The sequence below is a fragment of the Pteropus vampyrus genome, unplaced genomic scaffold, assembly GCF_000151845.1.
Source record: "Pteropus vampyrus isolate Shadow unplaced genomic scaffold, Pvam_2.0 Scaffold509, whole genome shotgun sequence".
In the NCBI taxonomy this organism is placed as follows: Eukaryota; Metazoa; Chordata; class Mammalia; order Chiroptera; family Pteropodidae; genus Pteropus; species Pteropus vampyrus.
The window spans coordinates 2,648,538-2,664,041 of record NW_011889290.1 but is presented as its reverse complement, the minus strand read 5'-3'; the positions used below and the strand labels follow the sequence as shown (position 1 = coordinate 2,664,041).

The 15,504-nt window shown below is 35.9% G+C and overlaps 1 protein-coding gene across 2 annotated transcripts in view; it reads left to right on the top strand.

Moving 5' to 3' along the window:
- MYLK4 (myosin light chain kinase family member 4) overlaps positions 1-15,504 on the top strand; it is an 80,524-nt gene that overhangs the window by 48,676 nt on the left and 16,344 nt on the right. For both annotated transcript variants that reach the window (XM_011383246.2, XM_023524919.1), the window contains exon 2: positions 13,382-13,460. In XM_011383246.2, coding sequence (XP_011381548.1) covers positions 13,382-13,460 — 79 coding nt within the window. The remainder of the gene's footprint in view (positions 1-13,381; positions 13,461-15,504) is intronic.

The window sequence follows — 15,504 nt, the reverse complement described above, 5'->3', positions numbered from 1 at the left end:
TCTGTATATAATCAGTCTGTAATGGGACACCAGTATTTTTCCAAGGCTCTCCTGGTCATTCTGTTATGCAGCTAGGGTTGAGGGTTGCTGTCTTATAATGTGTGTTTTGATTTTGAACCCTGTTCCCATGACGTCCAAGTATAAGTGTCACCCCCTTTCCAAGGTACCTTGCACTTTAGCTTCCTACAGACCAACCTCAATGAGCTGTGGACCTACAGGGTTGGTGTGAAGTAATCGGTGTGGAGTAGTTGGTGCAGGCAGCCATGATCTCTTTGTACTTCCTTAAACAGGGGACCTTTTATTTAAGAAATTTCTCCCTATTAGAATTTTGGGGGAAATGAAATGTCTCTGCAAAGCCACTGGGCTCCTTTCAGTACCTCAAGCCATTGTATAAAGCTTAAGGTGATCCTAGCCTCTACATGGTTCATGACTATATAGCTCACCCCTATGGGCACTGTGAATTCTCATAATGGGTCTCCTAGGCAAGTTCCCACACCTAGGATGTCCCCATATCCCAAGGATGCCCCCAGAAATTAGGACTAGGCTCTGCTGAGCCTCATTTAAAGCTTTGGTTGTGCGTGTGAGAACCGAGTCTAGGCCTAGAACTTGTTAAACTGTCTTCTAGAGACTGGAGCTGCATCTTCAGACCTGAGCTCAGTATGTAGGGCCTTAATAACCATGGGCAGACCTGTCAAAATTTAGTCTTCTTGATTGGAATTCAAAGCAATGTTTCTTTGCATTCCATTTGTTCAGCTGTGCTTACTTGTTGGATTTTTGGTGCCATCCACCTATGTAAACAGTGTTGCTTGCCATGGCCTAACATAGGTAAGCTTCCTCGTGAACTAGTGCAAGACCTGGGTCTGATTCTGTCTTGCTTTGAGTGGGCCCCCATGCTTCACTGGCTGATCTACAAATAAGACACAAGTGTCATAGCACTGTTGACAGAAATTGGAATAAGGAAAAGGCAAGCCGATGTGGAATATAAGATGTCGAGCTTTATTTTAGATATGTAGAATTCAAAATTATTATAGCATAACCAAATCTTAAAATCTACTAATCATTGGGATTATGAGCGTAAAGACAGAATTTTGAATTCATTTGTATACAGTTTAGTTAAAAGTGTTGGTGAGCTTTCCAAGAGAAATAAATCTTGACTCAACATTCATAGATGTTGAATTCACCAGTAGTAGAGAAGACTGATAAAGTATTATTGTGGCTAAAGTAGGAAGAAAAGTCACAGACTATCAGTTTCTGATTATGCATAAATAATGAATGGGATAAGATCTAAGCTGAAGAAATCAAAGGATCTTCTAAAAGAATGGGGACCATCTGAAATCTGATAGGTATCTGGCTTATGAAGGGAGGCCAAAGTTTTTAGATGTTTTTTAAAGTGCCATATTAGAGATGCTCATTTAGAAAGAAACCAGACAGTGTAGGAAAATATACTGAGGTGTTGAAGGCAGAAGATGAACCTATGCCTTTCTATAATATAAGACTTCCATATTGAGGAAACCATGTAGGGAGGAAACCAGACATTTTAGTTATGAGTTGGAGTACAAAGTAATAAGCAAAGGATTAGGTGGACTGGAACATATAGTCCTCAGTATAAACAAAACAACAACCCTTGCAAGCTGAGAGCTGACAGAATCCCTAAGCCTATTAGGAGTAGTCAGTTTACTTCTGGGTCACCTAAGACTAATGAGACTAATGGCTTAAGTCAAAGTAAATATATATTTTTGAGACTGGATAATTTTTTCTGTTTGTTAGCAGAGGAAATGGAAAGGTGAGCCATGTTTTTTTTTTTTTTTCCACTGCCAAAATTCATGACAGTGATGGCTACATTATATTGCAAATTTGTGAAGTTAAATTTTGATAAGTAAAGGTCAACTTTTGGTATCCTCTGAAAAATGATTCACAAAACTATTGAAGGAGAATGTAACAAAATATAATGCTTAAAGGCAATTTTTAAAAAATGGAGTTTTCATCAAACAATATTACTCATAAGCGCACATTTTTATTATTTCTAAGCATAGGTATTTTAACAGAGTCACTGTCAACTTTTCAACTTCTATTTTGGAGCTAGTATTTTTTTAAAAAGTTATTTATTTTCCAATTATAGTTGACATACAACATTATGTTATTTTCAGGTGTACAACATAGTGATTAGACATTTATATACCTTACAAAGTGAGGTATATACCCATCTGACACCATACATAGTTATTATAACTCTATTTGACTATATTCCCTATACTGTACTTTACATCCTGTGACTATTTTTATAACTGGCAATTTGTACTTCTTAATCCCTGAGCTGGTGTTTTTGATTAGAACTTGAATTTAGTGAGGAAACATTGTAATAAGTTAATTATTAAAATAAAACATTGTTTAGGGCAAGTATGTTTTGATATAAGGTTGAGATAAATTCTATTAAAATTTATATGTTTAAATTTTAACAAAGATATTAGATCATCTGGGGAAAGATTATATACACTCTGCATACATGAATTTGGTTAAATCAGTATTGATGGGAGCAATATTTAATAAAAATGTGATTATAAAATGTGTATGAGTGGTATGCTATTTCATTAAAAATATATTCTATATTATATAATAAACTAGCCTTTGTTATTTAATCACTTGAAAAAATACAGATTTTTGAATTTTTAGTTGAGGAATTTTTTTTGCAGCTGGAGTCCCATTTTATAGAATGTGGATATTTCATAGGAGTTATAATCCTCATCTGGTTAATTTTCATTAAAATTCAAAAGAAAAATTGCAGTTGACTTTGATATTTACTGTAACAACTTTTAGTAGAGAAAATTTTTGAGGTGATTCTAAAAGTAGAATTCATAAAATACACTTAACACTTTTTTTATAACGTTTACCTGGAAACTGAACTTATTTTTAAATAACACTGCTTTGCTATTAGATAGGAATAGTTGTTGCCAATATGATTAATTTTGTGGGAGTGAATAGAAAATGAACAACAGCAAAGTAATAGCACATGAAGAACTTTTCATGTTCAGATTTGACTGATGTTGCTATAGTAAGTTATATATTTGTGTAAATGTACTCCACCAATAATGAGGTCAGTTTGAAAATATATTGCTTATAACTAAATTAAATCAAAATGAACATTTTACAGTGATTATTAAATGCCAAATTGAACTGATCTCATTAAATGTGAAGTTCAAGTATATTTAGCCTATTGCCTAAATTTTAATATTTGAAAATAATGGGATATGACCAGAGTAGTTGGAAAAAGTTACTTCTATTTTTTTCTTTAGCAATTTTCATTTCACAGTTTAGAGTTATTTACTGGAATTCGATGAAATAGCTTAGCACATGAGTATGAAGTATGTGGTACCTCTCAGTTAACAGAGGAAGAGCAAACATATATTGGCCTATGTTGCTTTATACAAGAACTTTGCTCATGATATTTACTTAAGGTGTTTGCTTTTGAATGTAAGTCTGCATTCACAAAAAAGAAAAAGTTCATTAAGCACTTTGAGAGAGGTGCAGCTGCATGTAGTAAACATAGATGGAGCACAGTTTTATGAGGTTCTTAACTGAAAACAGACTTTAATTCTGTTCTTGGAATACCCGCATTGTAGGCATTTTATTTATTGCTATTCAGGGTGTAGTTTAGCAAACAATCTCCTGGAAGGTAGAAGAGCAAGTCTGCATTATTTTTTGCATCCTATGGAAATACATGACATGTATGGCATTGCTTTCTCCCCTCCCACAGAATTCCAGGTGGGGCTCTCCACAAGCCAAGGAAAGTATGCCAGCCCCACCTGTAGCCTAAGGCTAAAGAGTCACTTTAGATACTTACTGCAGATGCTAACAAAGTTTTCTTAATCCTGTTCATTATTATGTCTTATTTGAGAAGGATTTTTTTCCTCCAAACAAAAATAGCCACTTTAAGATTGCTTAACCTAACTATGTACACCACATTATAGCAATCCAATGTTTATATCCTTACCTAACATAAATTAATCTACAGTTGCCTACCATTTTGATAGAAAACTGGTGTATAATAACAAATGGCATGTTGAGAACTACTTGTATATTTGAAAAATATATTGTGGTGGGTGGATGTCTAATGAGAGAAAATAAAAATTGAGACCATATGCCACAATATCTTATTACACTTTTAAGGATGAGGTATATAAAAAATCACCAGTATTTTCGATAGCTATCCTTTTTAGAAGAAACATTTTAAACATTATTAAAATCTCCTATAATTAGTTAAAATTGGGTAGAATCTCATCTCCAGTTTAGCTGTTTGGGTTATATGCTCTTTAAGATCTCTTCAAATTCACAGTGGATTTTATGATTTAGAAAGTTTTCTATTTCTTTGTCTTATTTGAACCTTTAGAATATTGTGTTCTTTTGTGGTAAATTGTGTAACTGGGAATACAAAACACTTATATATCTTCTAGATTCTCTGGCATGAACATTAGAATAATGAATGTGATATATAATTAGACTAGCTACTTAATCACCATTAGAAATATTGTAAAGAACTTTAATAAAAAAATGCAAAAGCATTTATTTAGCATTTATTTTAGAGTTGGGGTAGATGATGTTCAAAAAAGTTTAATCAGACAGTTTTAAAGGAAACAGCTACTGTTCGTTCTTGCCTTCTGGCAAAATTAAGTTCCATAATCATAATGAAATAAAATGAGACAGCAAGAAAACCTAACTCAAACTTCTTCTCATTTTCCATCATCAAAAGTATTTATTAAGTGTCACTCTATGCTAATGCGTTAAGAAGTTATGATCAATGTAGAAATGTGAATAATAGATCTTATATATAATAAGATGTATTGAGAAGGTGGTCAAATGCTAATTTACTTCAATAACCTATACTGAGGAAAGAATCTCCGATTTTAATGGTGACACAAACATTTGAATTACTAAACATCTGAGAAGAATGAGATTTTTCTGGGATACAGGCCAACAAATTGTATTACATGGAAGTGAGAACTTCTCGGTGCCACAGGAGCTAGGTATCAAAACCTGATCATTAAGGAGGATATAATAAAGGGCACACTATGGCAACACTTAAGAAAATATTTTACACAGGTGGATGAGATGCTTGGTAAATACTATCTGGCATCAGCCTCTCCTCACTTATCAATCAATCAATCAATCAATTAATGTTTGTCTAGCAAGGGTTAGACATGCAAAAAAAAATAATTCCAACACAATATGATAAATACATGACAAATGCATGGCCAAGAAAGGTGGAAGAAAATTTGACTCCTCTTTTGATATAAGAATAGGGGAGGGTGTTTCAAGGAAGACTTTACAAAGAAAAACCTTGAGTGTGGTTTTTAATTAGGAATTCCACACGTTTTGTCAAAGTATGATTTCTGGACTACTTATGTCAGAAGCACTTATAGAGCTTGTGAAAAATGTTCTTGGGCTCTAACTTGGGCCTACTGGTTAAAAATCTCTGGGGCAGGATAAACTTCAGGACCACTGTTCCAAGGTCTATGGTGGGCAAAGTTGTTGGTAGTAACTGCCTTACCTCCTTTTCACTCATTGGCCATTGTTCTCTCTTTGTCAAGGCACACTTTCCAATTTCCTGCTGATAATTAACTTGCAGGGTTAGCATAACTAAAAATAAGAAGCTTTTAATCAAATATAAAAAATTACATGACCAAGAGCCTACTATTGCGGACAAGCGCATTCATAGTATATTCATGTTCCTTGGTGTGGTACTGCATTTAGTAACTAAGAGTCCATGGTCACATGCCTATCAGATTGGACTAGGTTAGAATAGGGTTCTTGAGGTCCTTGCCATGCTAAATATTGACCCTCTAGTTACTGGATTTTATGAAGGTCCTGAGGCAGGGTGGCTTGGTCAGGAGTTAGATGTGGGGCTCCTAGACATCTTAGGACATCTGCTATTTACCAGCAAGTATGGAAGTATTTTCCTATTTTAATAATTGATACAGTACCAGTGTACCGGCTGAATATTTACCTGTATGTACACAATAAAACAAAAGACAATGAGATAAAACACAGAGTTTAGTAAGGTATTTATGTTCTCCATTAATTGAGAGTTTAATTATATCTTAGGAATAAAAATACAGACAAGTAGGTGGTATTAGAGGGCATGTGCTATCAGTGTACTTCAAAATTTTGTTTCATAAGATTTTTTTTGTTTCAAAACACTTTTGTTCCTTTTAAAGTTGGTAGTCACCTTTATAGTAATCAAGATATAGCACTTGAGTTTATAATCCTAACTGTGTTCTTTGAATTTTGGAGTTGATCAGAATATATTTCTAATTCCCTAGAACTTACTGTTGGCCCAGTTTTCATTATACTTTTCTTAGTTTGTGCTGCTGTAACAAAATACCATAGACTGGGCAGCTTACACAACAAACATTTTTTTCTCACAATTCTGAAGGCTGTAAGTCCAAGATCAGGGTACCAGCATGGTTCTGTTCTGATGTGATCCCTGAAAGAGAGAGAGAGAGAGAGAGATTGAGAGAGAGAGAGAGAGAGGAGCGGGTGGGGAGAGGGAGAAGGAGAGAAGAAAGTGGCAGGGAGAGAGAGTGCACCCATGCGCATGTGACCCCATCCTCCTTTTCCCTCTTTCTCTTCTTATAAAGACACTCATCTCATCCTAGGACTCCATCATTATGACTTCATCAAAATCTAATTACTTCCCAAAGGCCTCACCTCCTAATACCATCATATTGGAAATTAGGGCTTCGATATATCAATTTTGGAGGACCACAAACATTCAGTCCATAACAGAACCTTTACATCTTAATGTTGCTTTTCTCTGAGACCTGAATTCAGGCATTCTGTAAACCCAGAGATTAGTGGAAAATTCTAGGCACATGATATCATGTCTTGCATTTTCTTCTGAGTCCCTGCCAGGACTACTGGGTCGGTGTCAAGATTCTGGATATTTTGCAAAGCTCGCTAATATTCTATACAGTACTGGACTTCCTCTGGCTACTCTTCTCAAGGCCAGCTGACATCCAGACTAGCTGAGCATCGTCTTGGCTCCTTGCTTCTCCCTCCACTGTCCTTCCTCTGAGGTTACCTAAGTAGACATTAGCTCTTGGTGGATGGAAGCAAGATTTAAATAAATACATTAGGCTGTTACAGATATTTTGTGAAATAGCTCTTCACATCAAGTCATTAAGTATGTTATCTAGGCCAATACTTCTCAAATTTTAATGTGCATGAGAACCCCGGGGACTGGTTAGAGGTAGGAGGGGGGTGGGGAGGGGCTGAAAGTGTGTTTCTAACAAACCCCCAGGGGATGCTGTTGGGTGCTTTTCTTGGACCTACTTACTGGGTAGAAGGGACTAGACAACTAAATATTTGGGGATAGTCATAACTGATTATTTTATAGCTACGGAGTTTTTATTACAAATTCAGAGATTTTTTAATAGCTTTGCAGCTTCTCACAGCTTTTCAGAGATAGCTTTTTAAAGCCATTTTGTTTGTGGAATTTGTGTACAGGGGAAGATGTGGAAAGGTAAACCATTTGGAGGTTAAATATTTTGCTTAGTGAATCTAAGTTCATATCTCTGAACTTGTCTTAAAACCTACGGGACCACACATCGCTTCACCTTAGGGAACATTGAGCTCCCATGAGCCTCTGCCAGCATATGTTACCTCCATGAGCCAGCCTGTGGGGAGAGGCTGAACTGAAAGCTGACTGCTTACTTGGAGCAGGAGACAAAAGATGGAGTGATAAAAGTGAACCTAACATAAAAATTAAAAAGCATACTGAGAACACCATGTGAAATGAATGCTTATGGAACTGTCTGCTGCGGGAAGAAATCAGTTTTATTAGGTGATGAAAACCACTGTAAACTTCATGTGAAAACATTCCAAGGTTTGGTCCTATATAGTATAAAAGAGGAATTTTACTAAGTAAGACTCATTTTAATCAAATGAACATCTAGGAGTTATAATCCTATTTATACCTGCACATGAAATTGGTTAACACGCACACATACCCCATTACCCTTTCTTAGTAACCTTGCTGCACAGTTTTTGAAGTCCTTCAGGTGTTACTCTGGTGGCAGAATCTCAAGAAGCCAAAAGCATGCCATAACTCATGGTTTTCAGACAAACTTTTGCATACAGTGCTGGAAATAGTTCTATGAACTTGGCCTGAATCATCCCCTCTTCTTCTCACCTCCATGGTGGTGGAGAAATTAAATCACTTTCTATTACTAAAATTTGACCAAGAAGCAACACTGAGGATTTTAGGCTAAGGACTGGTGGTCCAGTTGGGAACATTGGCTTTTTTATGGGCTTGCCCTCCCTGGATGCCCAAGATCACTTTTAGAGGGGAGATATGTGGTCTTAGGGCAGTGTATCTTTGACTCATTCCACATGTGTCCCTCTGTAGTGAGTAAGGAAGAGGCAGTGATGTGCTGGATAATCCTTCTGGGAGAGGACCAAAGACCATTGCTGATAAGGGTGAGGAAACAGGGACTGAGATCAGAACAGAGCAGCCTGGGTGGTAAGGACTGGAAAAAAAAATAATAATGGCAAGCAGTGGCTTCCATAACTTGCAGTACATGAGAGTCGCTGGGGTGTGTGTGTTTTGGGAGGGTGGTATACCAGTGCCCAGCCCCACAACCTTTTTAGGGGCAGGATCTACATATCAGTAGTTCTCAACTCCTCCCCAGGTGGTTGAGAACCCCTTCTCTAGCGTAAAGGAGAGTCTGGACCAGGAAGGTGGGGCATGGCACACAGGCCTGCAGGCAGAGCAAAGTCACATTGGCAGTTTGAGTGGGAAAAATGAGCAGTTACAAGTCAAAGGGCTCAGCATTTTTTCTTTGAGGAGGACAGGAAAGGTGGTAGTGAGAAGGAAATAAAAAAGTATAGACCCATTAGATGTCTTAGGTAAGCTCATCCAATAGGCATAAGGTAAGAAAAAAATAAAACCTATATAATCAACGTAACTAATGTGACTAAATATTTAAGTGAATATTCTTAATTTATTCCAAGTTATTTTTAACTTGTTCTTTTTAAAATCCACAAAGGCAGGCCAGATGGAACAAATAGTTTTAATAATTTGTCGCTTAGACCATAGCCTGGACCCTGACAGTGGCAGGGCAGGTATATGGAGTTGACCACTCCTTAACCCTTGGTCTTCACATACTTGCTCAGGAGAGAATACATGGCTCACACAGGTTATCACAACGGGGTCGTTGGGACAAGAAAACCTGAAAATGTATTTCAATTAAGAAAAGTCTGTAGTCAATTAGGAATAACCTGATAGAGTCCATTTGACCAGTGTTGTTCAATCAGGGATTTTTTTTTTTTTTTTTTTTTTTTTTTTTTTTTTTTTTTGCTGAACATGGCTATTAAACGTGGTAGCACACTTTTTTTGTTTGTTTGTTTTGTTTATGGTATTGCTTGCTATATATTATAATTGAATAAAAGTAAAATTACCCATGTATCTTCACTTGGCAGTTGGTCCAATTAGACTTTCCTGAACCAGAACCTTTAATTTCAGGCCCTTTCTTAATATATATATCCTTGAGGAATCCTGTTTACTTGATTTCTGAATGAAGCACTGTCCATGTAATAGTGGATGCATCAAAAGGCTTTAATTTTCCTGGCAGGGTTATTTTCTCGGGTGACTGATTATCCTTGATGTTTTCAGCGATATGAGGAGAATCTACTTACTAAGGTCTGAGGTCAAGGTTGACACTTTCTCTTTCTAGATTTGGTCAGTCAGTCAGATCCTGTTCTGCCTATTCCATTCCAATCCCCACAGGCCACAAAACAGGTTATGCTTTGTGAGATTTCCTTTTATCAGTTTTTAGGGTCTTTAGGGAGTTTTTCATTTTTTTTTTTTCACTTAACACAGAGAATTTGAGTGTGCCCTGTGGATGAAAAGAAATAGATTTATTTTGCAAGTGATCTCTAAAATTATCTTCTTTGCAAGGAAATGTAGTTTTAATATTTATTTTCTGAAAATTTCTCTCTTTGTATTCTTTTAGGCTCTATATTTTCCTCTCCCCTATGAGAAACCTAATCAAAAATTAACAAAGTCATTATAAATTGTTATAATTTTGTTTGTATACTTCTAGGAATTAGGTTAAAATTACCAAGAAGTGTTCATCTTGACATCTCCATAAGCAGCAATATGAAAAGCCCTCCACTCAGGATATGTTGTTACTCTAGTCATGTCCCATTGTGATGTGAAGAAAACAATTTTCTGTAGCAACTACAATTCCCAAATGAAGAGCTGTGGATATCACTTAATACCAGTTAAGTGATACAAAGAATATGAGAGTCAGTAACAGGGATGCATTTCCAATGGTGGCAGGATAGTCTGGCTTTTCCATAATGCAGTCTGATGAAAGAACGGCCCCACGATGAGAGCACCAGTTTTGAAAGCACTTCTTCCCTCCATTGCACATGGGTTCATCAAGCACTTTTAGAACCCTGACCTACTGTGTGGTGCTGGGGGCACCGAGGTGTAGAGAACAATTCTATCATTCCCTTCACACTCTCTGAAGAGAACTTTGGACACTCTCTGGGTACATACGCCCCACTGAGGACAGAGTGCAGGGAGCAGAACCATGTTTTGAATACTTGGGCATTTGGGCCAAGTTCCTTTTCTTCCCTATGTCATTCTAAATTCACCGATATATTATTATAAAAAGAATGGGTAAAAGGTTACAAAAAGAATCCCATCCATATGCAAATATATCAGTATTTACTAAGCAAATAAATAATGAGTGAATTTAGTGAACTGAGGCTCTCCCACTGGTCTCAGTCATTGGTATAAATTTAGCAGAGGAAACAATGTCTGACATGATTTTTATCAATTAACAGAGGGTGATAGAAATCCTTTTAGGAACATCATGCTTAACAGCACTGTCTTGTTCTCTTTAATCAGTAGAAAACAAGTTCAGTTTTTGAAAACTAACAAGATGTACTCAGGGACTTGTGCTTCCTGTTTCAGCAACTTCTGCACATAATTTAGAAACACAAAGTAAAAACTCTTCATATTGAAGTTGTCCAGAAACAGAAAAGGAGAAATACAACTTCCATTTTTTGGAATCTCCTCAGTTCAAAGTTCCTCTAGATGTCAGTATTACATAGGGAAATGAAAATATAATAGCCCATGGCAATGAATAAAGACCTTACATTATTTAAATGGTAAAATATGTGTGATATGTGATTGGCGAAGAAAAAAACAGCCTCGTTTGGAAGCTAGTTTCTTATACTCCACAGGATCAATAATTTCTCCTGTTGCTCAAATCAGATTGCTGTACCCAAAGAATGTTGGCCCAGTTTGTGGACATTTGCCACCAACACTCCAGATGACCTTAGAGGCAAGTGCTGATCTATCATCTCTCTACAGTCTTACAATCAAATTCTCAATTTTATATATTTTGATGGATTGAAATTGACTGAAACATAACCAGTTTTTATTATTAAGTCTACCTATGCTTTTACCATTGTGTTCGCACCATCCTGAATAAATGTAGAAGCACAATGGCTATCCACAAGGAGTTTTCATTTCAAAAGAGAAGCTTTGGAAGACAAAGTTACAAATTATCTTAAAAGCAACTTGTTAAACTCTCTTATTTGACTAATTTGGATATATGCTTTCAAAATTAGACTTCATTTTTCTCTCTCTTTCTCTCCTGCCTTCCATGGTAATTCTAATTTTTAATCAATGAATATTTATTTCTGCACTCTATAAACTTGTGTTCATTTTATGTCCTTCTCTCTTAATCTTCTTTCTTATCTCCAGTAGTATTGGCTGTCTGGTAGATAGTTAATAAGTATTAACAATCTACCTTGGCTGTAATCTTCTATTTCTTTTTTTCAGAGTGACAGTACAGTGTAATAGTTAAGAGCACAGACTGAAGTAGGCAATTGAGTTTAAATCTTGGTTTTACTCCTTCTGAACTATGTATCCCTGGGAAATCACCAAACTTCATTATAAAATGGAGTTAATAGTATCCATTCCAAAAGGTTGTCATGAGGAGCAACTGAGTTAATAAAGTAACTTACTTAGAAAAGTCGGTGATTGGTAAATGTTGGCTACCACATCATCATTGTCATCAGTATCACCATCATCATTATCGTTATGTCTTAGTCTCTGACATAAGCACCAGGAATTCAAAGGCGAACGAGTCTCTTTGCTCATTTGAAGTAAAAAGGAAAAAAATGTTTAACAAAAAGTTGCAAGGGATAGCAGGCTTGGGGGTATGTGCAAAGTGTTGTACAAGCATAAATGAGGCAGCAACTGGCTTTGCCTGAGGAAGCAGAAGGAAGCTTACCCTGCAGAGGAAAAAGTATGTATATATCAGCCTTGTACTTTCACTTGAAAAAAAAAAGTTACAGTCCCTGAGGCTGTAATCTCTCATTTTGTTTTTTAACGTATTTACTAAACATGCCTCTGTGATTCAAGGTCCCTGTCCAAAAAATGGAAATGCTCTGAACCTACGGAACTGCCCTTTGGATTGTTTAAAAGTACATTTGCAATTTGTCTTGACATCTGTGAGCTGTACTTCCATGGCACTTCATGCTTTCAAGTCACACCAATGCAAATTTTACTCCCTTTCCACAGAAAAAAGACTGATTCTGTGGACATCCATACAATTTCATTAATTTATAATGCATACCTTTAGAATTTGTGATAGCTGGGGGAATTAGGTTAATGTTTACCTTTTATGTGGTATTTAAAAGGATTTTGCTAAGCTAATTCAGAGAAGCTAAGATGGAGAAGAATGTTTATCTGCTTAGGAAAAGGGCCATCTGTTCTAAGCAATGTAAAAGTTCCATTTATAAATGCTTACTTTAGTCTCCTACTTTCTGGTTTACAAAACCTATTCACATATGTTCTCTCATTTTTATTTGATTTATATGTGAACCTTATCAAGGCAATATAAACAGAGGTCAAGAGTGACTTACGTATTATCAAAATCCTTTAATCTATTCATGAAGATTGATCTACAAACAGTACTAGAGTTTTACAGAATTTCTTTTAATATAGTGAGTTCATTTGTCTTCTAATATTATAGTCTCTATAGGGTTTCATTAATTCAGTCTGCTCCGCCTTCTAAGTACTATTTTTTTTCTGCGTTTGATTCATATTATATATGGTTCTCAGTCTGAGGTGATTTCACCCCGAGGGGATAATTAGCAATTTCTGAAGACATTGAATGTTACAACTGGGAAGGAGAGTACTCTTGGCATCTGGTGGGTAGAGGCCAGAGATGCTGCTAAACATCCTATAATGCTCATGACATTCTCCACAACAAAGAATTATCCAGCCCCAGTGTCAGTACTCTTGAGGTTGAGAAACCCTGACATACTATGTAGCCTCAATTACTCAATTGCGTATCTACAGGCTAAGGAGAAGACGTGGTCACACCCCGACCTGAAGGAAATGGCACCTGTCAAAGGCAAAAGGACTACGGCCCTCACAGGTAACGTCTGTAGAAGACTAGATATTTATAAATAAAGAAAGCTCTGCTATAAAAGTTCTGTTGTTGTTCTTACTTAGAGGAAGTTATACATTCATAAAGTCCCATATCAGGAGAAGTGTTGTTTGAATACTTTTGTTTGATTGGCTTTGGGTCCTTCTAGTCACAAACTAGAAAATCTTTGGGAATCCAATTGTCAGTCAATTGGTCATGTTCACTTCTACTTTGTTTTTCAAAAGGTTATATCTGCTAATAAAGACAAACCTGAATCGAGATGCCATTATGTGAAGCCAAAATTATACTGATCACATATATCCACCATTATAATATTTTGTGTCCCATGGTGGCTTTTAGAGAGATCTCCAAAGAACTAGCCTTCCTCTGAGAAAGAAAAGGTTAATAAAGTCAACAAGAAAAATGCTGCGAAGATCAATGCTTCTCTTGTTCAGAGAAGTTTTGTCACATTTCACACAGAAAGACCATAAGATGAGGTAGAAGATTTTGCTCTAAAGAAGTCCAAAAAGCCAAGAAAAAATGCAGATGAAAAAATATTTCATGCACTGAGAGACTGAATAGACAAGAAAACAGTAGTGCTGGAGGTGATGAGCAAGCCACTGTGCATAGAATGAACGTCCAGTGTTCAAAGGAGAGAAAAACAGGCTTCATTCTAAGGAAGATACTAGTGAAAAAGAATCTGAGAAAAAAGGGGATCATCAATTTGCAAATGAAACAATGCTGGACAAGTGTTCAAATAATAAGCAAAATGTTGATAAAACTAATGTTGATCAGTTTTATGAAAGGTAGGGGTTAAAGCATTACACATCTATAACTGATGTTTTTTTGTAAGTCTATGTGCCATTGCAACTTAAGGCTCTGTCAAAGGATAACTGAAGTGAGTTTTAAAACAAGGGTTTAGAAACCAGTTTCCCACTTGTGTAGATTTTTCTTGCTCATGTTTTCTTGCCATCATTTTTTTTTTATGCCTGTGACATTTACAGGCATTTTATTGTTTTCTAAGTCACCTACTAACTAAAAGACAAAAATAATGATTATTAGACTAACATCATTCAGTATTTTTTAAGATAAAATAAAAATTTCTTACTTTTAACAATATAGAGCACACCCTTCCTAAGATCAAGAATTAAATAATGATCAGATTTGTAAGTTAAAAACCTAATTCTTAAAAAGTTTACCTATCCCATTATACATGATAAATTGCCTATTTTTCCCCCAAATATTGTGAGGATTGAGTAATAAGTAGATTATTGAATGATTCTTCCTCAACTGCAAAGTTTCACTTATAAATTCAGTTAATTATGCAGCCAATTAAAATTAATTACTCTATGTTATGATGAGCTACAGAATCTATTTGGAATAGAAAGTATCCAAACATCTGTGGTCTTATTTTAGGGATTTAAGATATAATTCTGATTTCATTTTTTAATTATTTGAAACCTAATCAAGAAGTCTAATTTTCCAAGAATTAAGCATAAATGTCAATGTTTACTAAGAAAGTCCATCACTGCGAACATGTGCTTAGTAAGGTCTGGAGCTGCTGAAAAACTGAAATTAGGTCAATCCTTTCACCAATAAAGGTTTACTCTCACTGCTATTAATATTTGGAGAGATTACTGCTTCTTTTATTATGCTTTAATTTAGTCATTTTTCTCTTTTATAAGGAAAAGAATTGCAAAAATGAAGATCAAATTAGGTATCCATGAAATGACTGTTTTTGTAAAGGGTCAGTGGAATAATTGGGGTTGCGGTGAGGTCATTGGGGATATTCTCGGGTATCCTAGTTATCTATAGCTGTCAACTTGCTGCTTAGATCTGATGGGGAAGCATTCTGCACCATTTTATCCCCAAACACTGACATTGCCAACTCTCTGTCACAAAGCTTAGGTCCCTTCACCAAAAACACCATTTCAGGAAGCTTTAGTGCTAAGAAATTTGACCACCTGAAAATTTTCTCCCTGAAACTTTGAGAGATACAGCTGAATTTTATTTTCCAGGTATATGAGCAGTGTAAAAACCATTTCCACATCAA